This window comes from Anopheles stephensi, chromosome 3 (assembly GCF_013141755.1).
Source record: "Anopheles stephensi strain Indian chromosome 3, UCI_ANSTEP_V1.0, whole genome shotgun sequence".
NCBI lineage: Eukaryota > Metazoa > Arthropoda > Insecta > Diptera > Culicidae > Anopheles > Anopheles stephensi.
This window is the reverse complement of record NC_050203.1, coordinates 32,748,094-32,775,797: the sequence shown is the minus strand read 5'-3', so window position 1 is coordinate 32,775,797 and position 27,704 is coordinate 32,748,094. Positions and strand designations below refer to the sequence as shown.

General features: G+C 44.1%; 1 protein-coding gene across 1 annotated transcript; it reads left to right on the top strand.

The window, feature by feature from the left end:
• The first annotated feature begins 268 nt into the window (after positions 1–268).
• LOC118509563 (protein suppressor 2 of zeste-like) lies at positions 269–27,704 on the top strand. Its single transcript, XM_036050319.1, has 6 exons — positions 269–991; positions 1,908–2,550; positions 16,771–16,867; positions 17,459–17,659; positions 17,734–17,977; positions 21,461–27,704. Exons 2-6 carry the CDS (start codon positions 2,388–2,390, stop codon positions 25,022–25,024), a joined length of 4,269 nt encoding a protein of 1,422 aa, XP_035906212.1. The 5' UTR covers positions 269–991; positions 1,908–2,387; the 3' UTR covers positions 25,025–27,704.

Sequence of the window (27,704 nt, the reverse complement as noted above, 5' to 3'; positions counted from 1 at the left end):
CGGCTTCCGTCGGTCCCATTTGTGCCACCATTTGTACACGTCCGTCCGCTGCTGCTGTGTGGCAAGTGCGTCTTCTTCTTCACCGACCCCGTCCGCCTGTCCGCCATCCACCCGCCGCCCCCCTTCGTTCACCCTACATTCCGAGAATCTCGTTGTTGGATTGGATTGATTTTCTCCCGTTCACGGCTCCGGAGCGCTGCTGTGTGGAGGCCGCCAACGGTGCGCGTCGGCGCAGTCGGGCTGAGACCCGTAAACGCCGCGGTTCGATGCGCGCTCGTGCTCAGTTATCACGTGTTCGTGGCACGTTCGGGGCCCGTTCGGCTCGCCGCTGTTGCTCGTTCGGGCCGTCGCGCCATCATCATCAACCGACCGTCAGCAGTCATCAGCAGCGCCATCGCAACCTCGCTGGGAGGCTTGTGCGCTCGGTTCGCGGCATTCGCGCGTCAGTCTCGTGTCGACGGCGAAGAAGCGCGAAGGTCTGTTCGAAACCCTGGGGCCCGTCACGCCATCCTGTAGACGGCCAACAGCAGCAGCAGGGTCACACACCATCGAAGGGTGGTAGTAGTGTGTGTTTGCTGTGAACGTGTGTACAACAAACAGTGGAGATTGTTGCGTTGTGTGTTGAGAGTAAAACCAGTTTATGCTCTCGCTCGCTCGTTCAGTGTGTGTTCGGTGTGCTGGAATTTTGTGAGTGTGTGAGTAGGCGTGTGCTCTCTGTCACACTTATTGCGCGTCGGTGCTTTGACGTCTGCATTTGGGGTGGTTGATGGGAAATTCGTCGCAATTGTGAAGCGTGTGTTCGAGCGCACGCGTGCCTATGTGTGTGTGCGTGTGTGTGCGCGCGCGACTGTATGTCGTTTCTGTGTACATGCGTGTGTGAGTGAGGGTTGTGTATAAGGGTAGATTTCGAAGAGAAATCACCACACAAGGGTAGAGCGGATCGGAAGCGCTCTCTCGCCTTCACTCTCTCTTCATCCCTCGTTGCCTCATGGTAAGTAGAAATCTCCCTCCCCCCTAGCGCATAATCCTGTATCGCAATGCAGCAGCAGCAGCAGTAGCAGCAGTTGTAAGCACGGCGGCGAGTCTTGACTCTTGTACTTTATTTTAGTAATTCCACCGCACGCTATAGTGTGTTGGTGCCGGCCAATGTGTTTTCGTGGCCCACCCACTGAATATTCGGGAGGCTGCTCCACAAGGGCATTAACTTTCACGAATGCATGAGAGTGTGTGTGTGTGTGTGAGTTTTCTCCGTGCTCTCAATACACGCCACCGTTCGCTACATCAAGTGGCGACGTGGAAAACAAGAACACAAGAGGAAACAAACAACTCATCCCGCATAATGATTGGAAGGCTAGAAGTTTGACAGAAGCGCAGAGCGAAATGATAATTAAGGAACGAAGGAAAAAAACAAAACAATTTTCACAACCGTAAAACAAGTGTTTTGCGAGAGTGAGAGATAGCGTAAGGGGCATCGGAAGGGAGAGAGCGAAAGAAAAAAAAGCGAGAGATTAAAAGCGAACTTTCTCTTTGCATAACAAGTTGCAAGTTTATTGTTTTGTTTTCATCAGCACGTTGCTGCTTCTTATGTTTCGGTTGTATTTGTTTGTGTTTTAGGTTGGGATTTTATCTTTTCTCTGACGTTTTTCTTACTTTTTACTTCGTTGTTAATAAGAGTTTTATGTTTGAACTTTTTTAATAGTACTTTTTATGCTACTTATTAACTTATTAACTATTAACTTATTCACTTTTTTACTTTACAATGCTTCATTATTCATACTTTTGGATTTATTCGTGTTTTTAATATTATAATACACTTTTGCTATATAAATATACTACTTTCCAGTTCATTTTATATGTTAAATATATTTATAAATGTTTTTCTTCTCTTTTTCTCATTTCTTTCCTAGGTTAATTCCAGCAAAGCAATAATAATTCCATTCTGCATTAAAGTGTAACAAAATGTGCTCATAAACAACCGACCGTTTTCAGTACGTGTGTGTTTGTGTCGTTTGGTATGTGTGTGCTCCGTACGTGAAGTGCAATTCCACAGCACCAAACACCCCAAGGAATAATAAGGATTACACAAAGCGCAAAAGGATTACGAAACCACCCGCTCGGAACGTGTGGGCCGGGTTTCAAACCAAACAACAACAAAAAAAAGGCTAAACCCCCTCACGGAATGACAAGTGCCGCAGCCATGATAAGCGGCAACGGTGGTGGCGCAAGAGGGGCTAGTGGTGGTAGTGGCGGCGAGGGTGACACCGCAATCCGCTCTAGCCTGAAAGATTCCCGGACGAGCCTGGTGCCGGACGCCGGCAGTGTAGGGCGCAGCAGTACGCGATCACCCTCGGCCTCGTCCTACTTCCTCCACGTCGCCCGCCCTCCCGATGGCGGGCATGATGATGCACGAGCCGGAACGCATCCGGATGCGCAGTTCGGCTGTGGGTAGCAACCGGCGGCGCGTCAAGGACTTCAACGACAGCATAACTTGCACCCTCTGCAATGGCTACCTGGTCGAGGCCACCAGCGTCAACGACTGTTTGCATTCATGTGAGTATTCGGATCGGGCGATCGGGGTTCGCTTGAGGGGTTGGTTGGTTGGTGTGGCTCATCAAAATTCTCCAAGGGGGAAGCAGCACAACCGAGCAGCGGAGATATTTAAAATTTAATTAAGGATTTGCTCATCTCACTTGGTGCAACTTTGAGCTGCAGTTGTTCATTTCTCTAGTTTTGAGGGCGCAAGACTTCACCTTTCGCTAGCTATTATTTTTATCAATTCTCCTATTAAAAAACGTAAATATTGTTGCTTATACTATTTTATAACAATTTTCTCTATCTTATCAAAATTATGGAAGGTCGGTGGTTCAGCTTGAGTTTAAAGTACTTATATACTACTTCAATCCAGCATACATTTTATTGACAACATCCTCAACATTTTCGGCAGGGAATATGTTTAACATTCATTTGCATCCCCCTAACTAGAAACCTCGCACTCATTAGAGCATGATTAAAAGCATTTTGTGTGCGGCCTGCTATTAGGGAGCACCAATACAAACACATCTCGAGAGATAGACGAGAAAATCCCTTCAAAATTTGCATTCGTCCCTATACTACGTGTTGTACGAAGAAGTTTTGGGTAATTCCATAATATAAAATCGTGTTTAAATTTGTAGATGCCGTTAAGTTTGTAGATATCATTTAATTATTCTGTTCCTTAAAACGATCCGTAAATTTTAATATTTTTATTTATTTAGAATTGTTCTGCTAAGTCTAACAGATTTCGATTCATATAATAGAGTCGTTTAATCATTTAGGGGAATTTTTCGAAATAAGAGTGGAATATTTCAAGTCCAACGTAGAATTTTGCATACAGTTTGGGGTAATTAGAAAACCCAGACTATATTTGATTTCTTACGACAAAATATCTATACATTAGTAATATAAAATTCTTCCCAAAAACCAATTTTGTTTGATCAACAAATAGACAAATACTAGAACTTTAACACTCTTTTGCTCTCGTTGTTGTTAAACGTTTCCAGTCGGGTTTCCGTTCACATACACTTGCTGAAAATCGTTTCGTTTTGGGGGAAATTGCTGTTTTATTTCCCTGTGTTCCGTAGCCGGTTCCTTTTCCCCGCATCATACAAACCAACCTTTTAGTGGCTCATCGTGCGGCAGCATGAATGTGTCGTGATTCGGAGAGGTACGAAAAAAAAGGGGGAGACGAGCCAAGAGCGGTGAGGTACATGAATGGCCACTTTTATGATTTTGCATAACCGGAAAAGCCAATAAAGTATCGATTGCCTGGGCCCGGGAATTGCCCGTTCGGAGCGAGTCTTCCCGAGCCATATTTTTGTTTAATCCTTTCTGGTTTCGGGTGTACTCTGCAAAACGCCCCATTCCACACGCTCCCAATGGCTGAATAATTGATAAAGACGAATTCAAACACGAAAACCAATTCATTGCAATAGGTTCGTTCCCCTTTTTCCCATCATGAAACACGGTTACGGGTTCGTTGACACGTGCGAACCGGCCTCGCGAGGTTAAAGTCTCATCAAAGTTGAACGGAATATTGTCGATTGGACGGACCCTGGAGGCAAAAACAAAAATGTCTTCCCTGGTTTTAATAATATCTAAATGGCTTAATAATATCGGCCCAAACTAATAGACTCGGTCGAAGGTAAGAAACGTCGTTCAGCCAGTTTTATGATGCAGTAGAGTGAATACGTGTGCCTCCGTTGGAGTAGGACTCCAACTTGAGCACAGCTTTATAGACTCGGTTTGTTGACATTAAGCCAGGCAGTGACATAAAACTAGTTAACATGTGCTTCACATACGTACGAGTGCGGTTGCCGTTTTTATGAGTTTCATGCCGATGGTCACGAAGCGGTGGCACATTGATCGAAACGCGCACGCACGCCTTAATTCGTGCAAAAACAGACCACGTGGCTCTGGCAAGCTACTTGCAACCGGAAGCGGTTTCAGCAATGAATGGGAAGCCTTGGAAGGTTTTCGAATATAGCTGTTTGATTAGTGTTCCAACTATTCACAATAGGAAAACGTCAACATTGAGCTGCTGTCTTCCAACTCCGATTGCCAACCAGTTGCAATAACATTCTCCTAAATATAAGCCCGCTTTAGTACTTCCCGTATGTGATCCATAAAATTTATTTCGTTTGTCTCTTCTATTGCTCAAACTATCAGCATGCTTCACTCGGCCACCAAGTTGTTCGCGGGGAACAACCCCCCCAACTTCGACACACACACACATACACTAATGGTTTCGGAATGGCTACGCACGTTGCTGGTATTAAAAATGGGCGAATCGAGCCGGTGATAAATCATAAACGAGTGTAAACAAACATAAACAGTACGAGCCGTTGTGACGGACGGTTTTGTTGTTTTGAGTGCTCGCGCTTTGTTCTCTTCTCACAGCTGTTGGCCTGCGTTCTTGAAAACTGTGCTTCTTTTTTGGTTTCTTACTATTTGAATAATGTTTACCTAAAATTGCGAATATCTCGAACATTGTTTCTTCTTAGTTTTGCATTTTCTTCAACTTGTTTCTGTCTTTTATTATCAACTTTTAACATAAAAATTCTTTACTTCATTTGCGTTGTTTTCTTGTCTTCTATGACTTGCTTTTTCGGTTATCAAGAACAGTGTTTCTTCTATAAAACACAATCTTCCCCAGCTTCCATATCCTTCTCAGTATCCAGAGATCTCTTTTTATGATCCCTCGCCGAAGAGATCTCCCTATAGATGTGTGCGCCCGAAAGAAACTTCAACTGTAATAAATTAATATCGAGGATTTTTTTTCGTTTTCCTTTCCAAATCCGACGCCGCTTGTTTCTTTATGCATACGATTTATGCCATTCGTTGGTTGGAATGTGGAGAGGCAAAAAAAACCGAAGGAAAGCCATAAATGACGATCGATGGTTGATTTTTACGACCATATCATCACCGCGGTGCCGTGTGATTCTTGCCCACTTCAAGTGGACTTACCGAGCCCCGTAAATATTTGGGCAGAGTTGAAGCTTTTATTAGTCTATCAGAAGTTTTAATCTAATCGCTTATGCTGACTGTTTAATGTGCGTTTTTTGCGGTGCTAAACTGTGGATGTTCTTAAAAAGCGATTAGAGTTGATGGTTTTCATGGGTTATAAGTCATATTAGAATAATGATTCAAATAAGTCCAAGAAAATGTGTCAGAAAATTCTACATATTTGATTAAAATTTCCAACACAAGACTCGGGTTTTATGTAGGACAGAATCCACCCTACACGACGTGCAATGTTGAGTCAACAAACCATAAAACATTGGAATTGAATTTTCCCTTCCAACCGTACAAGAAGGTGTGAACTGTCCCCGACAAATCTCGGAACACCACACACGCGACAACAGCTCGGCGATAAACCACGCACGACTGGATCGTATCGTAATTCTCTTTATCGCATGTTTGGACTGTCGACGTGCGACAGTGGACGTGCGAGTCGGGTGTACCATCACCCAGCAGAAGAAGTAGCACCAAAAAGGCATGCTCCGCTGGTCATCGATGTCCTTTTTTTCCCTCGCGCCGAAAGATGATCCGTCCAAGTGTGTCGTCCATAAAGGACACTGGCCGGCAGCAAATCGAATCGGATCGAATTGCACACTGATTTTTTCGATTTCGTAGCATTTATCTTATTTAACGATTCGGATGTACGAACGCATTCATTTCGGTCAGTTGGTTGGGATAAGTCTCTTGACCGTATGACATCGGAAGTCGGAAAAGTGAGCTCGAGAAAAAAAACAAGCTGTAAGGGAGAGCTGTAAGGGAAGAAGGGATATTCCCTTGAGGCAAATAGAAGAGTCCCAGCGCGCTACTGTGGCTAGCTATCCCGTCCACACTCGGGCAATCATATATCTTTAATAGATTTGATCTAATAAAGTAAGGAACGGGAAGCTTGGCCGGCGGTACCAAAGGCCTGGCACATCATCCGCGACGACGATGGAGGGTCACCAGGGTGGTAAATCTCGGTGTTTACGACCGAGGCATGCGAACGGTACGGCAAACACCGGCAAAGGAAACGATGGCAGTTTTGAGCGTCGGAGAAGAGAAAAAAAAGGGGGAATAAGGCAAAATTTGCACTCACTGAAAATGCCTAGCCCAACGGGCCACAGAAAGGTTGGAAATTTCCTTGCGATGTCTGGAAGGAGGGAACGCAAAGGATGGATGAAAAATTCAGCACGCTTGTTACGGCTGGCGCGTAATTCCTTATTTGCTGATCCTAGCGCACCGTCCTTCGGTGGCAATATTTCAACGCAATAAGATGCCACCTTTCAACGGAAGGCTTCGTGCGACGGGCAGCTGCGTAGTCGGGCTTCCAAATCACGAAGCCTTCTGGAAGGCAACTTCTCGTGTGTGAGGTGAGGTGAATTGTTTGATTGAGATTTTGACACCCGGCTTGCTCGCCCGTTGGAACACGGAGATGTCGCCTCAGACGAACCGGTAAATAGGGTACAGCAAAAAGGATATCTAAGGATAGGCCGCAAGATAAATGGCAGCGTTGTGGTGGAATCCTCGGCAGCATCCCATCCAACATATGGCATATGTTTTCTGGATGAGTTGTTTTCCTTACAGTTTTAGTGCGCACCGCGTATTGGATTTATCCATTCTCAGGTCAGAAGCGCTTCAGCCACACATTTTTCGGAAGTCTTCCAGCGGGAAGGTGTGGAATGTGTGTGTGTGTGTTTGTGCTTGCTAGCGGACAGAACGAAGGAATCGGCCCTGTTTGTACTAGCTATCAGCAGCTTCGTGTGGGATCGGTTCGTTCTGTTGAAACGTTCTAATCATTTGTTTAAATAGAACGACGCGGTCACGAAACCCTTGGTGCCTCCGTGGTGGTTTCCTCGCCTTTTCGGCAGGGAAGTAACCCGCAAGTAAGGGCGCGGCTAGGGACGGAAATTAGAATAATAGAATAATAGATGCTTTCCGAAATACGCGGCTCGCGTCGTGCTCAAGAAATCACTCAACCGGTTGCCAGCGTTACGCAGCGGTGACTTGCTGGGATGTGCTAGTGTGTGTGTACGTAAGTGTTTCTTTTGGAGGGTTTGATGGAAAGGAAAAATGTGAAAAGGCAGCGGAAGAACACGAATTTTAAAGACACATTTTTGTTATTGGCTATGCTTCGTGCTGTACATTTGATAGAGCTCGCTTATTAAAGATAGCTCTATTGATTGTGGATGATACAAAAAGAGAAGAAGTGAATAACGGAAGAACATTAGAACGCTTCATATAAATAGTATTAGTATTACTAGGAATAAAAAATACGAATACCAAATGAGGAAAATAAGGTAGCAATCAAAGGCAAACAAGCGTAAACATTAGCACCAAACAGATAACGAAAAGACGATAAAAGTGTTTAACAATAGAAGATATCAATACAATAGATAAATAAAAGATAAAAGATAAAAGTAAGCAATATGGACAGGCCGTGCTTCATGAAAAAAGAAGAAAAGAAAAAAATAATGTAAAAAAAATTAAAAAAGCGTACATGAAAACAACTAATTAGTAAAAGTCATTAAGATACAGCAAACACATTCATGAAAAAAAAGAAGTAAGGGAGTAAAAAGTAGAAGAATGCTTAGCAGGATTCAAAGAAGAAAAAAAAACGATTAAAGCATAAAACTTGATGAAATAAGTGATAAAAGTGAATTCGGTCAGATAACAGAAGCAAAATTGAAGATAAAAATAAAACAATTAAAGTCACACAGCAACACTTTAAATCTAAACAAAACATAAGTAAAACTCAATAATTTATTTATAATAATAAATAGTCATATGCTATAAAAGAAAAATTTTATAGTTCTTCAAGAGAATATAACACATTTGAAAACAATAAATATAAAAAATAAAATATCAATTCAAGTGGAAAACTTAGCATAAGTTTAATTAATAAAAGCAGACAGTATCAATCAGTAAGCACAAAACGCAAAAACGATAAAAATGAGCTAAACAACTGAAACAGAAAAAAGGAGCAACAAAAGTGATAACACCCAGTCTAAACACAACAAGAAAGAAAAAAAGAATAAGACAGCTTTAAAGTTTGTTTAAAAACTAAGTAAAAAAAACAGATAAAACAAATATAAGCTGTGTCATGATAAGAAGATGATAAAAATAAATAAAAAAAAAACAAAACAAAAAAACTCACACAGTTACACACTTCAAACCAACACAAAATCAAAAAGGAAAAAGTCACTTAGAAGGAAATAGATACTAGAAACAAGAAAAGCTGCCAAATGGAGTAGAATACGATCGAAGCAAGCAATAGAGAAAGAAGGGAAAACCCTCAGCTTTTCCCTTGCCTTGTGAGGGTGGAAGTTGGTCCTGTGTTTTTTTTGTTGTTGGCGACTCTCGCGCACGCTCTCTGTCGAGTGGTTTTGATCTGAATTCCTATTTTGGGCTGCACCTGTTCTCTAGCGGCGGCAACTCATTTAGGACAGGGAACGGTTCCGGCTGGCGCTGCTTCGAAGGGTTTTCGGCCTCGCGCCGACCGGCCCAGGGGTGAATATAAATGAGGAATGAGGAAAATAATATGCCAGCCAGCACCCGCGATGTGTGTTGTGGCTGTTGTTGTGTGGTTGTTGTTAGTCCCGCTCGTCGTTATTAGATCTGTCACTCGATATGTTCTTCTACTTCACCATCTACTTTTCCACTCTTCTTAGATCTATTGTTTCTTTCGCATATTAAGGTGCTGTTTTTTTTTGCTCCTGAATTAGAAGAAACTGTGAATAAAAGAGGAAGAAAAATGGCAAAACAACGCAGGTCATCAACGAAGCTCCATTTTATCATTCGTTTCGTTGTTGTGCTCGCCATTCGTCTCCGTTCTACGGCTTGTGCTTCACAGCCGACTGGAGATGTGTGTACACTTTTTGTTCCGGACTCCTGGTGAGTTGTTCTGTTCAAACTCTCCGACTTCGGCAGGCCGTTAGATGTTGTTCTGCATTTTCCACGTCGCGTCCACTTGTCGTCGACCGGCGGTGGTGGACGTGTGTCGGTTTTTTGTTGTTGCGGAAATTGCTTTACCCGTACCAGAACAGAAGAAGAAAAACGAACGAAAGCGCCGTTAGCTGCTAGCTTGTTCCTAATGTTTCTACCTCTTCTGGAGGGTTTTCTTTCTGTTGCTGTTGCTTCCGCACCGGAACCTAACGCGTCTTTCCACCTCTCGCACTTTTGTTCCACCCTACTTGCCGGAACCGCCGTAACGAGCACGGTCTTCATGGAGAATAAAGCTGGACAGAGTATCTCTGTATGTGTGTGGGTTTTTATGCTACGAAAAGAGGCTGGTGGCTATAGTCGCCGCTCGGGGAGGCTGCTATCCCCTATTGTTTCGCCTGTGGAGGCTTTTCGATCCGAACATAAAAGCGCTGTGTAGCTGCTGTAGGGAAATCGGGTTTTAGAGCTTCCGCAAATGATACGACTTTAAATCTGTGCTGGCAAGTGGCAATCCCGTTCGCGCTGAGTGTATATTAACTGGGCTTTACCCAAATCCTGGCCACAAACTTTTTGTGGCAGTCTGCTTGCGTTCTTGGCACCCATTTTTCTTGCATGTAGTGTGATATGTTTAAAGGATTGCTTGCGATTACTGCAGCGAATTACGAGTTTAATTGTGTTTGTGTCCCTGGTTTCTTTCGCTCACCAAATTATCTTATCTTTCAATCAACTCGCTTCCATCGGGGGAAAACTAATCTCCCATCCACGATTCCACCAGCCGACTGATAATTATGTGCCGCAAGGTTGTTATTATAGCTGACCTCTTTGGTCAGTCTTTCAGCGCACGAAACACTCCAGCGAGAGAGAGAGAGAGAGAGGAAAGAAGGAGAAAAAACCCCACCCCACAACCATGCCCGAGGTGACTCTCAGCCATCTCGACATCCAGACGGCGTTGGACAGTAAAACCGTCACCGTCGACTTCCCAATGGGCGGTAAAAATTTATTTATTAAGTTAATCCTAAATTTATGCTCTCGCGCCCCGAGCTTCGAACGCGCTTCAAGGTTTTTTTCCGTCGCCCGTCCGTGGTGAGAGACTGCCGGGGACAGGGACTTGGGTGGTCAGAACCGTACCGAAAGACGAATGGGACAGGAAATCAGTTTTTGGTGACCATCACCTCCAATAAGCCCCCAGGGCGGGGAGTCGAAACAAATAAATATACCGATTACTGAGCGGTGCGGTGCGGCCTTCAACTAGTTGCCCAGCTCGGATGGGATTGGTTTTTTTCGCTTGAAAGTAGTTTCTTACTGGCAGTTTTTGTTATAGTTGTTGTTACGAATGCACATCGAAGCATAAAGTTCGTTTTAGTATTATTGCATGTGTTCTCAGTTAATGCTTTTGGTTTAGAAGCATATTTGACATCTCTTTCATGCAAGTGTTTGTGTCTTATCTCTTATTTGATAAGTTTTATCCTCTTTATTCAATTTTACTTATTTGTTGTTTTATATTAGTTATTAATCAACATTTCTTATTGTCTATATTCTTTCTTTACTTGTTTATAATTTTACCTCTTGACTTTTTTGCGTCTTGAAACTTGTTTTATCTTTGCGTAAAATAATTTCATCTTTTTGATTCATTTCTAATTTTTTTTTATTTGCTATTAATTTTTATTTTCTTTCCTTACTTTTGTTTGATTTTTATACTTAAAATTTGAAATTTTAGCATTTTGTATCGGTTTTGGGCATCTATTTTAATATTTCTTTTCTTTTCCTTCAACTTTTTTCGTAGGTTTTTGATGTTTTATATCATTTGGTAATTTATATTTCTAGATATCTTTAATATTTTCTTACCTGTTCTCCTTTTTTCTATTTTGAAGTTGCAAGTTTAACAAAACTTGTGTATGATGTTTATGTTTTAAATTTATATTTACAATGTTTTAGCATTTTGGAATGTCTTTTACATTTTATTTGAATAATTTTTTATTTTATATTAACTCCTGCAAGTTTGTTCTATAATTATATATCAGTTATTTATATATATTTTCTATTTTCTATGTTCTTTCTTTTACGTTCCAAATTAATCTTATGTTTAGCATAGACTTTTATATGTGTTAAAGGATAGCTTTTTGCATCCTAGCATTTTGTTTATAACTTATTTAAGTAATTCTTTTCTTTTGCATAATTTTCTTTGATTGTTTATTTTTTTTAAGTTTTACTGTTAATTTTCTATGTCTCTTTCTTCATTTTTTTATTTTCTATATGGTTTTTGCACGCTAAAAATCACCTTTTGTATTCATGTTTTTAATTGGAAGTTCTAGCTTCTTACATCTCTTTCACAGTTAATTTTACGTATCTTGTACCTCTAATGCTTAACTACATGTTTTACAACATCATTACACTAATGTCTCGTTCCCTTTTTGGTGTCTCCTATTGGTTTGTGCATATGTTCCTTCCCTTAATCAGCTTCGGATGCATCATTGCTGCTTATGTCACACCACAAGATAAGTTCGTCTTTCGACCCTCTTGTTCTCACTCAATATCCAAAACCACACGAAGGCGCAACACTGTCTTCTCCAGACCCGAAACCCCCCTTTTTCCGTTCAAACACTTTTATTGGTCCAAAGCTGACGATTAATTAATGAGCGCGAGCGTAAAGCTGCCTCGCAGAAAGGCATTAAGAGTTACGCAACTAAGCCCGCAACCGAAAGCGAACCGAAACAGAAGCAAAACACGCCGATGCCGATGTTTGACTGTTGCCTTTTCCATCTAATTTAAACAAATTTATGGTTACCCACTCAGCCGCACCCGAAGAGATCGTGAATTCTCGAGTATCGGTTTTGCTGGAACTATTTTGTGGGTTTCTTCTTCCCTCCCGATCTCAATTTGATTATGTTCTGATCTGATCGGGGCAAAGAAGCACCGATGAAGTACCACAAATGAAGTATGCCGATGCATCAGTACGACTTCATCGGTGTGGAATGTTTACGTGAAGATTTCTTCGATAGTTCTTTCTTTTTGTTTCTCCGTTTCGTTGTGGGAAAGCGCATCCCTTGATGAGAAACGAAAATTTGATGAGGTCACTGAAGGCAGAAGCTAGAGAGGCGTTACTGTAAACACATAATTTAATCATCTTCCAATGTCATATCTCACGGTCCATTTTCGAGTTGATGTATCTCTCGATCTAGTGATCTCCGTTCTTGAATTTGTTTATGCAGGGAAATTCCAATAAAATTGAACTAATAAAATTAGTTCACCTCCAGCAACTCTCCAAACTCTACTCGCGTCCCCTTAAAATTTAATAGCAAGAAAAACGCAGAATAGAATCGCACATCCGACGATCACTTTAAGCGTAATTGCAAATGTAGACTCATCACCAACAAAACCTCCCAGTGAAAGCAACATCAAAACAAAAGGCCCAAACCGGCCCCCACTAAGCCCGTGACACATGCATGACTTTTCCATTTTATTCCCATGCTCATCCAGTGCGACGTTTTTCATCGCTTTTGCGCGTAAGCTTCGTGTAGCGCTGTATGCAAAAGGCTGTTGTTGCTCTTTGCCGTTTGCAGGGTGGAAAAGCTCCCGCATTTCCACCGGACCTCGACAATAGAAGAGCCTCCGAGTCGCACCAAAACGCCGTAATGGGACAATTATTTAGTCATTTTGAAACGTGAGGCCACGACACGTGAACCCATGGGACTGATGATGATGGTGGTGGTGATGGAGAAAAAAACGGAAGAAAAGTACATTGCCATTGTACTGGCTCGTGCAAAACTATGGTCGTTGGATTTGGCACGGTTTTTGCCCGGTTAGTCCTAGTTCTGCTTGGTCGGAAGAGTTGTTGTTGGGTGCGTCCGATTCTCGCTCACCCTCTGTCTCTCTCCCCGGAGGGAAGTTTATGTGAGCTTGCATGTTTTATGCGTGCTTAGGTTGTTTTGGGATTTATGTCATTGCATTTGTAAGGCAAGCTGTCATTACGGTATACTTATCTTATATTAAATAAGGTTCGCTGCTTTTTACTACGGTTCTCTCTACTGCTTACGGGACCGGGCTTATGACACATCTTCCACCTTAAGACATTCGTTCCTTCTGTACCTAATCCTACGCTAAGCTGCACCGAACCGTTCCAACACGAGCTCACATTTATCGTATCAGTTTATTAAGCACACGCACCCAACTTTTGGCACAAGCGAATCCAAAAAAAAAAAAACAAATGGCTAGGAAACCCGAAAGCTTCCAGTAGTAGTGCCAGACGGAAGCCATCAGCAAACGGAGACCCGAACCTCCAACGAAGATGATGATTACGTTTCGGGCCAGTTGTTAATCTTCTCCCTGCTTGTTGCACCACCCGGCCGTACACACCATTTACCACCAGAGCCCTGTGTGTGTGTGTTCGTGTGTGTTCTGCCTTGGACAGCTTTTCACCGGGAGTTTTTCCTTCGTTACGCTGGCAAGAAAAACGATCCGGAACCGAAGGGAAAGGGCGTTGGAGGGCAGACATGGAACGACGGCGTTTGAATGATGGTTCCATGAAAGCGTGAAAGGAACCGGGCAATGAAAAACACGACTTTGCGAGGAAAACTTTGAACTTTACTCGTGTCCGGGAATGCCGGAACCGTACGAATACCCGTAAGGAGCGGTTTTTTTTGGTGTGTGCTGGTTCATCTTTTTTGAAAAGATTTTGGAAGAACTTTTCACGTGAGATCAAAGTAGAGATGGGGGTGGAATTAAAACGGGGTTTTGTTGGATTTTCCGGATACAGTAGAATTTGACGAAGGAGTGTTTAGAATTCCATCAAAGTATTTTCAAAATTTTGAAAACTGATGAGCTACTAAATGTAACTCAGAGCTCTGTATGAGTCCATTAAGCGCCTATCGTAAAAAAGACCGAAACAACACGAAAGACAATTAAAACACGAACTCCCCAAACTCCCACACGAGATCACCTCCTAAATCACGGGAAGAAAAGAAGAGACACAAAAAACAAGCTTAACTCGCGGCACAACATCTAATGGGCAGGAGATTAAAGCCAACAACCGTGGCAGTGATTATTATCACACCTTTCCCGTTGATCGGTTTTGACGGGTCTCTCTGTACGCCGTAGATGCCTGGGATAGAACTCGCACACACGCGCACTCGCGGATGCTGTGGTGGTGGTGGCTTGTTGTTTTGAATCCGGCGACAACCGTGAACGCGGGCAATCAAACGGTTCAATGTGTCACGGTTGGCGAGCATTTGTCAAGCAAGAGCAGCAAGAGAGTGAATATTGAAAAAAAAATACAAGCTCCCATGCGTAGTGGAAGCTGAGACACGTCACGAGATGATGGCGATGAATGAGGTGACAGATACTGGTAGCAAGTAGGTACGCGATGATTGAACAGTTCGTAGCTGTCACAACAGAACGTCGTTGTCAAATGGTGAGCATGCGAGCGACCAAGAGATGGGTGGGAAAACGGTTAAAAAATCAACAAGGAGCGAGCAATAAAAAAAAAACCCAGCAAAACGCCAGATACAATGATTGACTATCACACGTAAGGGGTGAGTGTGTAGAATTACAGTGCGTGTTGAAATATTAAGGCGAGATGGTTTTGTTGAAAGTGGAAAAAGGTGCCTTATCCCTAGCAATATATTAGTGCAATAATGAATGTACTTTCGTTAGTTTAGGTATAGTAATCGGGTAGGATCACAAGAAAAACTAGCAGCGATCGTATTAAAAAAATAACCAAAGTTATCCAAAAATGGACCACCGACGATGAGAAGAGTCTGAAAGGAAGGACCCATTATTATAAATGGTGGAAAACTATGGTAGCTGTACTTTGCTAACCGACAAGTTTTCGATTCATATAATGGAATTTTTGAATCACTTAGTTTCCCTAATTCAAATCAAAATTGGAATATTGTTAGCATGTTGAGGAATCTTTGCAATCACTTAATGGATTCTTGCATACAGTTGGGGGACATTTTTAAGGCAACTGTGGGATTTTAACATTCTAAAGACACACCCTCGGGCGGTCCGGTGGCCGAGGCAATAACGGCGAAGGTCTTCACACGGCAGGACCGGGGTTCAAATCCCATCCAGACCGCCTCCCCGTACGTAGGACAGACTACTTTGCTACGGGTAAAATCAAGTCACAGAAAGCCAGAAATGGCAGGCCGAGACCTCTCGAGGTTGTAGTGCCAAGGAAGAAGAAGAAGTTCTAAAGAATTGACCATTTAATTATTTTATTCCAATATTAATTTAAAAGAGGCAGTGCGGGTTCAAGCCGTCATAATTAAAAAATTAATAATATTAATTTAACAGACAAAAAGTTAGGGAAAAAAGGGTTTGAAATCTAGCAACTACAAGTAAAACCGTACTACTAAAAACAGATTCGTTCTCTCTCTCTCAGGTCTCTCTTCTTAAGGCTAAGAACCACAATCGCAGCCCATATCTCGCAAAGAAATTCGTAGTGGAGAAAGCTGTTTTGGCTTAAAGTTCGCAGCTATTTTTCATCTCAATCGTGATCCTGTTGACCGCTGGGATTATTCGTTAGGTCCTCTAATACTTCATCCAAAGATGCAGTATGGACATAGAAAAATAAAATTTCAAACAGCAAATATTGTGACAGCAAAAAAGAATGCCAATTCTATTATTTTGCCGACAACTGTATGCAATCGCGTTCCCTCTATTTTTTTGCGCGCGTGCCAATGGTGACGATAAAAGCAGTGAATGGTACCGATTGTGATGATGATGAGAACCATTTGCAGTGCTAATCTCGTTCGATCGGTCGAATAATTATTCATTCTATTACTCACCGCAATGGTCACACTACAAACCACCGCAGTAAGGCTACAGAGGCTAACAGAGACTTATCTAGAGCCGACGAGTTCTGTTTACAATTCTAGCGGACACTAAAACTAAATACATGACGCACATGTTTTTTTTGCAACAAAAAGTTGAGCGCGACCGGCAAACTGTTTGTTTGCCTGTTCGTGGCATTTGAATAAACAAACTGAACCTTTTTGGCGCGCGATCGGCATGATTCAATCGGTTACACGTTTCTTTTTTTTTGGACAAGATGGTTGTTATCTAGGACAGATTAAGAACTCCAGCCACAACAAAAATCTTTAAATAAAAAAGCAAATAAAAAAACACATGTCTAGTACAGCTGTGACCTATTTGCAGGGTTTGCTTCCGTTCTGAACTCATCTCCCTCAACTGCTTTTCACAGTCAACCGCACAGTCAACCTTCTCCAATTCGCAAACAATACCCATATACTTAACCTTACCTTCTCTTTCTTTCTCTCCCTCTCTCTCCATTTGCAGTTTGTCGATCGTGCATCGTGAAGTACCTCGAGTGCAACAAGTACTGTCCCCGCTGCAAGTCGTACAACAGCAAACCGATTACGGTCACTAATTTAAGGTAATTATGCGCTCGGTTAGTTTAACGGGTTTTATCATCCTCTTTCGAATATTGTTTCGCGATGTTGTGTTGAGGTGATGATCATATGTGGGCCATTTCACCCGCATAATGCACATTCATTTCAACAAACTTTCCTCTGCCTCAATTTAACGTATGAAGCTGTTCTTTAAACTTTAAAAGTATACCAGACGTTTGATTCCCTGCTTTTGCTTCGCATCATCAGCACCATCGACTAACGTCGTGTGTGTGTGTGTTTTTTGTTGTTGTTTGGCAGCGCCACAACTCTTGTCGTTGCGCAGACGCCATCGCACTTTAGTGTGTGTGGGGGGCGTAATTGGGAGGAGTACTGTCTCGCCCGTGTGCCAAACCAATATCAGACCAGCTCAGACAGACACCCTATTCACGCTGGGTCTCTCCGCTGTGCTCTCGGCTCCACATTTTCCTCCCAACACGGTGTCATTTTTCCTTTTTTTTTACTCCAAAACGATATTTAATGCGCCTCGGTGTGCTTTAGAAAGCGCGCCGGACTGTCAGTCGGAACTATAATGACACGGAACCCCTTTCTCCCGTCACGTCTCATGTCTGTTCCAGGCCGGATCGAACGCTTAGCGCCCTGGTGTACAAGCTGGTGCCGGGATTGCACAAATCCGAAAACCAAAGAATCGTTCAGTTCTATGCATCGATTTCGAGCAACATCGTCCCGTCGGAGGAGGATGAGCCAGCCGGCAGCGGGCAGGGCACATTCCAGCTGCTCGACGATCAAAACTTCTTCTCCCCGGACGAACCGATCAGGCAAGTAGCAATGATTCGTTTTGTAAAATGGATCACCATCTAACGTTCGCGCTTCTACCGTTCCCCCATTACAGTCTGTCGCTGGAGTACCATTATGAAACGTTGGCGGAGCTCAGCGGGTCCAGTGCACCGCTTCCCATCACCTATCTGCAGTGTCCGGCCGCCGTCACTGTGCACCATCTGTACAAATTTATCCTCACAAAGAATGGGCTACAGGTCGGGTCGGACAACGTGCGGGTGGACATCATCTACGAGGAGGAGATCCTGCCCCACGACTTTACGCTGATGGATGTGGCGTACTGTTACGACTACAAGCGGGTAAGTGAGGCACACTGGCCTTGAAGCATTTTATTTAGGTTTCCTCAATTTATTGGCCAGAAATTGTTTCAGTTTCTGGAGGCTATGCGATGCGTCCTTTTTCCTATACGAATTTCTTAATGCTAATCCTTGGTGCTAAAACATCAAGAGGTCTCAAGAAGCCTGCCATTTCTGGCTTCCATACCATAGTTTACCCCGGTACCTCAGTAGCCAGTTTTGCGGCGTGAACCGGATCACTTTTATATGAGATTTACCATCAAAAAAGCTTAAGGGTAGCCTGAAAATAATATCTATTCCTCATGAACGGCTTGAACATCTTATCCAAAACGATTTACTGTGTCTAGTCTTGAGTACCTTATTATGGATAATTTGATCATGGTAGTAGAAAATGACATACCAACACCTCCCCAGGATTTAGTGAAAAGAAAACAATAGATAAAATCGTAGATTTCCTCCAGTTTCTTTAGGACCGTAGAGATGCAGACATTCATTGTCAATAATATAGTGTTGTGTGTGTCGTTTATTGAGGCCTCATTCGCCTCACAGCTGCCGATAATACATCACTTGAATTTAAGAGTACTTAGGTACTGGTCGTTAGTCTTCTTTTTGGCTTGTGCTTCGGTCACAGGATCATGATTTAAGTCTAGTTCTGGGATTGTACTAATGTCAGAAGTCTTCTCTTTTCGCATGGATTCTTGCAATTAGAATTGAATTTAAACTTAAAAATGTCTTACTTAGGATTGTGGCTGCATTCTACATACACAGACTTTGAGTCGTTGGACTTTATTCGTCTCTTATTCTACATTTAGCCCTTTGCTATATGGGAATGGTACATTATCAAGTTCTGATTCTCGTATGAAGAATAGGCTGACCTGCTCTGTTTCAAGTGAAATTATTGATTTGAGAACTGAAGTTTAGCAGCAGCAAACAAAGCTTTATATTTAATTTAAGGAGTATTTGAACAATTCTTTATTGCTTATATATCTCAACATCCGTTGCCCCGTGTGGCAAACGAAGGAGAAATAAATGCGATTTAGTTCGCTTGAATGCAGGTTTCGCTTCGCACACACACACACGCATACGGTTGTTCTTTGCGATAAGAACGTCGCCGGGTGTGTGAATGGTTCTGTGTCTGTGGCCCTTTTTTCCCTGTGCTGTCGCATCTTCCCATACAAGCTGGAAGGTGATAGCGATAGCGGCTCACCGTTGGCGGTAAGATAGAGACCGAGCAAAAAGAGTAATCGAGCGAGGAGCCGGCAAGCCCTGGAGGGATTTCGAGCTGAAGGACTTCAAGTGGCGAATCAACAACGTGCGCACTGTTCGTTGATAGTCCACAGACGGCACTGTGGGTGCGAGAAGAAGCCCCAGATAGGCGAATGGGGCAAGTGGCAAGGCCTAAATTCAACCGGCATGATGAGAAATCGAATCGAACGCGTACAGTGCTTACCGTGTTTGACGGGGATTTGGGGATTTAGAGGAAATTCTCTAGACAAACAGTAGAAAACTTATTTAAGAGCTTTAATTTCAACTCTTCTATAAAAAACGAACTTTTTTTTGTGTTTTTTTAATAATTATTTAAATAAAATAACTCACCCAATTAAATGATGCAGCACAAAACGTGTCCCGCACTGTACCGTGGCTCAGCGGAGACGAACGAAACGGTAACCCGCAAACGTTAAGTGCGTAAGTGCAAGTGCGAAAACTCGGCCGACGAAATGAATGAATGAATGAATGAAGGCAGGCTGGCCCCCGGTCTGCCCCAACCAGACGACCGGCAGCACCAGGCAGAACGTGGAAAGCGCGCGAAACGAAAATAATTAATAGTAATTATGCTGAGCGATTGTGCCCCTGTGATACAGCAATACGGTTCGAGATTTTCTGCTGCGTGTACCGTCTGTTCGACTTTTAGGCGTCGTCGGCACTTGAACACTGCCTGGTGCGGTAGTTGATAATCATAACGATGGCGATGATGAGGATCATCAAGATGATGATGAAGGTTTGACCGAGTGGGTTGTGGATGTACTTTTCAACCGTCCCGGCGAATGAAGAACGGTGGGAATATTGGAGTGTTTTACCGGAATCGTTCCTACGAGGGAGTGTGTGTGTGTGTGTTTGTTTTTCTTCATCTCGTCATCTCGTCCTTCTCAGCTTCGCTCAACCGGTTAGCCTTTACGGCTACTTCGGACAACAAGGACATCAAGATTGGTGATTCGTGGGTTGGCACGGTGCTACGAAGGAATGTGTAGCACCAGAGGTTACCTTTTGAATGGTGCTGATTGAAATGTCATCGCGTTTAGGTGTGAACTCGATGGCCGATTACGCTTGGCACCGTTTGTGGGGTATTGTTTACTTGATTCGAATTACATTTATTTAAAATCGACTGCTTTCAGCTGGTGCATTGCTTTATTATAGCTGATTGTAAGTGCTTGAGAATAAAGTGAGCTATCGTGCAAAATGGAAGAGATACAGCAATAACTTAAGCTTCTAATTAAGAAGATGTATTCTGGTCTAAAAGAAGAACGATTCTGCACTTGGTCTAAAGTTCCATAGCAAGGTCATAACAAAATTAAAAAAATCAACCTCTGACTGTAGTCCATAGCCCGAGAACGAATCCCGTATGGAGCGAATCCTGGTACGTAGAACTTGACTATCCAGCTACGGGTCCGAGATCCATCGGCGTTGCAGAGTTAAAGAAAAAGAGAACTGAACTACTTGTCCATAGCCTAAACTTCAACTAAAAGAGATCTGAACATGAAGAACATAAATTTAATCAAGACAGGACCCCAAAAAATTGTCAGTCAATTATTGTGATAAGCGATTTTTGGAATTTTAAATGACATGATGGTCTTGAACATGAAGTTTATACATGCTGGACAATAAGAATGGCTGCGCTGTCTGTCGGTAATCTTGATCGTAATCAAGTGGAATACATCCTGGGTTTTGGGTCCAGATTGTTAGGTTCAGGTTATCTGCAGGTGCCTTATTATTTAAAAAAATCGAATTAAACGACAATTAAAAAAATAACTGCTTCTATGATTTATAGTCAGGCATCTATCAAAATAATTCTGAGGTTTCTCATTTATAAAATGTTTTGTGGATAGTAGAATTTACTACCAAAGTATACAAGAGTTCATAGTCATTGGCTCATATGGTAGTTGACACATTATTGGATTTTTTGCGTGTTGTAAAATACCATCGAAAACATCATCATTTGTTAAACTATTTGAAACCCCACTTCCAGATAATGTTAAACACCTGTGCGTTGTTCAACCTAATCGCCTTGGGTACAGTCTTCATAGTTGTAGAACATCCGAAAGACATGGCCAAACAACATAAACACGCGAAAACTGTACAAACACTTTGGAGAATTTATTTTTATCCACCGGCAGTCCGGCGTCACAATAGGCCCTCGCCTCTACTAACCCTGTCCATTTTCTCTTCTCTCTCTCTCGCTCTCCCTCTCTCTTCCGTTCCCTCTCGCAGATAGCACCGATGCGGTTTTTCTATCGCATACTCATCCACTCGAACGCAAAGTTGGCAGCGGCCGCGAGCGCATACCATCGCGTCGAGGGACAGGACAAAAATAGCACCAATAGCAGTAACAGCGGTGGCACTAGCACCGGCAAACCCGGCAGCAAGCAGAGCTCCCCAGCGAGCGGCAGCAGTAGCACGCCAACGGTGAAAACTACCCCGGCCACCGATGGTCAGCGGCCAACCAGCACGAAAAGCAAAGCGGGACAGGAGGCGGGAGGCGGTGGTAGCAAACCGACCCACCCAAGCCGTGCCCCACGGGATGAAGCGTGCGCTAATAATAGTGCGCCGATGGTCGCCGTTAACGGTCACCATCATCACCGTACGAAATCGTCAACTGCGAAGTCAACGCCGGTTGCGACCTCGAGCGAAGTGAATCGAAGTGCCACCAAAACACCGGTCCCCGTCACCAGTGCAGCCTCAGCGAGTGGGTTAAAGTTGGTGCTGGTACCACCGAAAGCCAAACCCGACTCGAACGCTGCTGATGCGAAACGAAGCCCACCACCGCTGAAAGCAATACAGACCGCAGTGAATGGTGGGGCCACCGTGAAGCAATCAGAAAGCAAATCTAAAGAACCTCCAACCAGCAAAGGAAAGGCAGATGCATCGCCGAACCTAGATGGTGAAAAATCCTCTCCAAATTCTACGCTAAAATGCTACGTGAACCTGAAAACGCAAACCGTTGTTGGACCACCATCGTCGGACCAGAATGCCCACCAGAAGCCGGCTGCTTCTGAGAGTGAACCCCAGAAACAACAAGCTCCGGCAGAGATTCCCCGGTTAAAGATCGATTTGAAGGCAAAGCTGACCATTCCCCGGGAAAAGAATCCCGGTCTAAGCCCGCCCAGCAGTAGCAGCTCATCGGCAGCCACATCTCCCTCATCCGCAACCTCAGCGACCAGTTCCGCCGGCAAGAGTCCCGTCTGGCCGATGGGAAAGGAGGAGTACGCGAAAACGATCGGTTTGAAGCCGGTGTATGCTTCAACCGTTCCGGAACTGCCGGAAGTGAACGAGTCCGGTTCCCATTCTTCTTCTCACCGGAAGCGTAAGAAGGGAAAACACTCCAAGGAAGCCGGTGGCAGTGGAAAGCGAAGGAAACTGCATGCGGAAATTTCCTCACAGCATGACGAGAGTCTCAAGATGAAGGTAAAGCTTACGGAGAAACCACCCAAACACGAACGACTCAAGTCGTCCGGTAATGAGGAGGAAGTTGTACAACCGAAATCACCTCCAACTCCAGCAGTGGTTCCGGAACCGGTTCCAAGTCCTCCGGCCCCGACGAAAGTCATCGATATCACCAAGGATGACGATGAGGTGAAGTTTGTTAACGAGCAGAAGTTAACGCTAGTGAAGAGTGCTTCGACTGTAACACCGAAAGAGTCTTCGTTAAGTGCTCCAGTGGGTGCTTCTTCCGCCGCCTCAAAGGATAAGTTAAACGAGATGCGTAGCGTACGTCACAAGCCGATGGTGTACATCCCCAATCTGGATCGAAGCCTGTCAGCAGATTCAACTGGTGTCGGGTCCTCCATCAACTCGCTGCTGGAGAGTGTCGTAGCGAAGACTCCGTTGTTGAAGCCGACTCCTGCTCTAATACCTACCTCAACGGCAGCTACTGCTTTGGCTGGAAAATCACAACCACGCACGCCTATTCTTTCGCGTCCGATGCCATCCTGTCCACCGCTAGCCTACCCCATGACTAGCTCTCCCGCTACAAGCTCCACCACGGGATCAATCCGTACAATGGCAACTCCCGCACCAATCAAGCGATCCATCAGCACGGACAACAACTCTAATGGTAATGCGGCCAAGGTCCCCCGTCTTGAACCTCCTTCGCTGATGCCTCCAGTGTCCCTGCTGCCCGCCAAACAACCAGCTCCAATTCAAGCGCCAATGTTCAACTTTGCCAAAGGAGCTAACCGTGCCAAAGCAGCGCAACAAGCGGCCGGAATGGTATCAACCCAACCAGACCACATTCCGTACCGTTCCCCGATCAGTGCGTCCTACACGAAGGAAGTTCCGTCGACGAAGAAACCCATCCCAAATTTGCTTCTTCCCCCAGCGACCGTCAGCGTAACGAAGATGTCCGAAATAGCCACATCAGCCACGTTATCACCAGCCCCGGTGCATGAGCACAGCCGTCCGGCTGTTGAGTTCCTTCGCATACCATCAAACGCACCCGTAGCTGATAAGCCCACCCTGGCACCGTTCACCACGCCCAAGACGAGCACGAAAACTACCCGTCCTCCGCCGGCTACTATTCCACTGATCAAGATCAAAAAGCCTACGGGATCGAACGGCACCGAGTCGATGCAGAGTTCCGGGAGTCCTCCGAGTATGACTCCACTTCCACCTCCGATTCGCCCCAAGGTGCCTGGTCGATCCTCATCCGATCCAACGGCGGGTAGTACCAACACCAACATTCTGGACCTATCCGGTAGCGGGGGAACAGGCGGTCGACGACTGTCCGACGATGTTATCATTCTGGATCACAGTCCGGTAAAGAGCTCGAGAGTCGTCGATACTAACCGTGGCAAACCTGCGCCTACCGTTAACTTCTCCTCGGTTAAACGAACTCCGGAGATGATGAGCTTCGCACCTCCAACAAGCACATCCACGCTGCTATCTCCGTCTCTGGCTCCCGTACAAAAGACGCTTGCTCCACTCCCGAAGCTGACGGAGATCAATCGCCATCGAAGCTTAACAGTGCGGCAACCAAACGCGTCCATTCGTAGCATTCCAAATCCATCTGCGCTTGCCTTCCGTGGCACTCAGTCAGGTGTGTCAGCGTCCGTTTCAAGCTCTTCGCACACCTCCTCTTCTACCGGTACGTTAATGGCGGGGTTTCCTGGTTCACCAGCACAGCACACTAACGGTAGCATGACAGGCAGTAGTAACCGCACCAACGGTAACACCTCCAGCCTATCGATGACATCTTCATCTGTCAAACCGAGCGTGTCGCTTAGCAACGGATCGTCTGCAGCAAGAGCAATGATGGGAATCTCCTCGGGCAGTGCTACCGTCAAGAGCCCGCTCGGTAGTGGCGAACCAAAGCCACCGACCGCACACAATGGAACGAACGGCAGCAACACCACACTCAACAACAACAACAACAACAATAGTAAAGTCGCCAACGCCAACGCGGGAATCGCGCACGCGAAGAAAACGATCGAAAAGGTAGCTGCCGTGCTGAAAGCGGCCGCTACAGCCACCGCCGACACAACATCGTCCCAGCGAAGCACAACGACAACCGCCACCACCACATCAACCAGTTCCAGCGGCCCAACGTTTGGGTCGCGCGATGTGGAATCCAAAGGAAAGCCACAAAAGGAAGACAAACCATCCGTCGCCTCACCGGGTGAGGCGTTGTCAGTGGCAACCGGTGTGAATCGTGTCGCCAACCCATCCCATCCCGATAGCAGCATCGTTACGAGCGTTACAACAGCATCCATTACAAGCGTTACCGGTACGAATGGAAGCTCACGCAACAGTCCGGCAAGTATAGTGAACGTTGGGTAAGCGGTTGGGTTATCTGATAAGCAATTGGGGGCTGGGGAAGAGGTTTTAATTGTATTTAATCACATTATCCCAGTGTCCGTGCAGGGGTTTACTGTTTCTTAAAACACACGCAGGCAGGTTTAGTTAGTCGCGAGACTTCTTCACATAGCGTACGATATTTATAGGCTATTGCAACACTACACTTATTTCATCTTAATCAGTATCAATTTGCATACCAATAATCTACCCTTACTGTTCCTTCGTATCTTAACACACAGTCAACATATATTCTTTACACTTCCGCCGCAATATTTCCATCAAACAGGGCTATGTATTAGTGTTGTAGTGCAACAGGATATTTATTTCACGACAGGCAGGCTAGAGGCTCTCTAGAGGCCCTTCTTCAGGTAGACACAATCCCATTCGTATAGATGTGCGTGTATCGTCAGGATTACATGTCCTAAGCCCTACGGCGTGTACCTAGTTTATATATGTACGTGGATAAAGAATTCATTTAAAATGATACCAACGGTACGTGTGCAGCATTAAGTGTCATGAAGCTTCTCACAAGAACAAAGGCACGTGGATGGGGGCTTATGCAAAAAATAGGCAACAATGTGTAGGCGATAGTTCCAGGACTTTACTTCACAGGAAGGAAACAAAACAACATGCATGCCTAGGCACACGGGACTGGGTAATAGTAGGTGTTTAATTTTGCCAGAGCAGCTAGCGTTCAGTGGATGCTGCTGTCTTGCAAACGTGTGTAAATACGACGTCGTTGCTGGTCTGGAATCTGGCGAACGCGAAGCATAATAAACAACGTAGCCGAAGAGCTTAAGGGTATCGTAAACGGTGGAGCTGTCTCGATTTATGAGGAGTTTCTGTTTTGTTTTGCTCTTTCGCCACAACTTGAGCACTCATGTGCGGTGAAGCTGAAGAGGAATAGAGAACCGTTTTGCACTGTAAGAGTGTTTAATTAACTTTCATTTAGTAATCGATTATGCAAAAGCAAAAGCAGAAAAAAGTTTTTAAAACTAACGATCGAAACAAAACAAAAAAACAGCATGGCAGAGTCAATAACATTAAGGTAAAAGATAAGAGTAGTAAAAGAAAGGTGAGAAAAAAAGAAGAAAGTGTAAAAAGATAATCTAAACGGTAAATGTGTGCAGTAGAAAAAGTAATGTACAGTAAAACACAACACAAATCAAATGATATTCAGCGACAAAAAGGGGAAGCTGCAACCACCACTAGTTTGATGAACTTTGAAGCAAAGCCACACATCGACCTCCTTTTTGTTGCGTTGCTCCTTCGCTCTTGGCTCTCGCTATGCTCCGTTAACATTCAAAAGCCACCATCATCACGGCGGCGGCCGTAAGGGCAATATACGGCAAGACGCCAAGAAGCGAGGAGAACGCCGAGATAGATTGATAATTGAAGCAAATGGAAAAATTATTAACCCGACCACCATCGCTCCAGCCCGACGACGGCGATCCGGACTTCGATGAGTGATGAATGCCGGTGAAAGAAGGTGGAGGAGGCTGGGGAAGAAATTTCATTTATTGTATGATTTCTTCATGCGCTTTTCATACCAGCATGCAGATGAATTGTAGGCAATGCCGGTTCACACACACACACGCGCGCGCACCGAAAAACCTTTCGTTCGCTGGGAAAAGCAATCACGACGGTTGGATCGGTTTTATGCTCGCAGCATCGCAGCAGGCTGTGTGCCGTTGGGTGGGAACGACGAGGCACAGAATTAATGTGACATGAAGCGAGTTGTTGTTAGTAAGCAACTGCAAAAGGCCAGGCTTGGGAATCAATTTTCCCGTACCATGATGATGCATGATTTACTGGCATCAATTAGAAACAATGTTTCACTAATGTGTATTTACTGTAAAAAGAGCGAGTTTGTCGGGATGTTAGTTTAGGTACATTGAACACTTTGTTTAATTTATTGCAAATTAGATTAATAATGGGGGTGGGGAAAAGGAAGATTTTTTTTGGGGTGTAAACCCAGTGTTTTGATAAGAACGGTTTTTTGTTGCTTAATTTATCTTTCTAAAACACTTTGAATGTTAAAGAATTTCTCCAGACAACTGGATAAATAAATTTGATTTATTAAACAATGATTTGTATAAAATGCGAACAACCCGGAGGCTAGTGTGCTGGTGTTTTAGTGCAATACGTCGCAGTGAACAGTAAAGCCAACAATGATGGCTAAACAAATACAAAACTAAATGGTCGAACATAGGCAGGATATAAGATAATGTGCAACTAAGAAGGAAAAAATATTAAAACACTGATATTATGATATCCACTCAGGGTAGATCGAGAAGCGGTTTTTTTCATGGAAAGCTAGCCATGGAAAGTTTAATGAAACAAAAAGGAAGTAGACAAGTTAAACATGGTAAAATACAAAGTGACAGTAAAAAGAGAAAGAGAGAGAGAGAGAAGTAGACAAAAGAGGAGGAAAAAATGATTGGAAGCAATTACAAAACGTAGCAAACAAAACTGTAACCAGACAAGCGGACTACGTGCATACAGTAGTTAAACATGGAACCAACAACCCCTGCTGTATGTCCCAGTGTACGTAAACACACACACAGATGTACAAGGGCTGCACTCCCCATCTATCCCTCCCCACATGTTGTATGAATAATAAACATCAAAAGGAAACTACAATAATCAATATTTAAACATA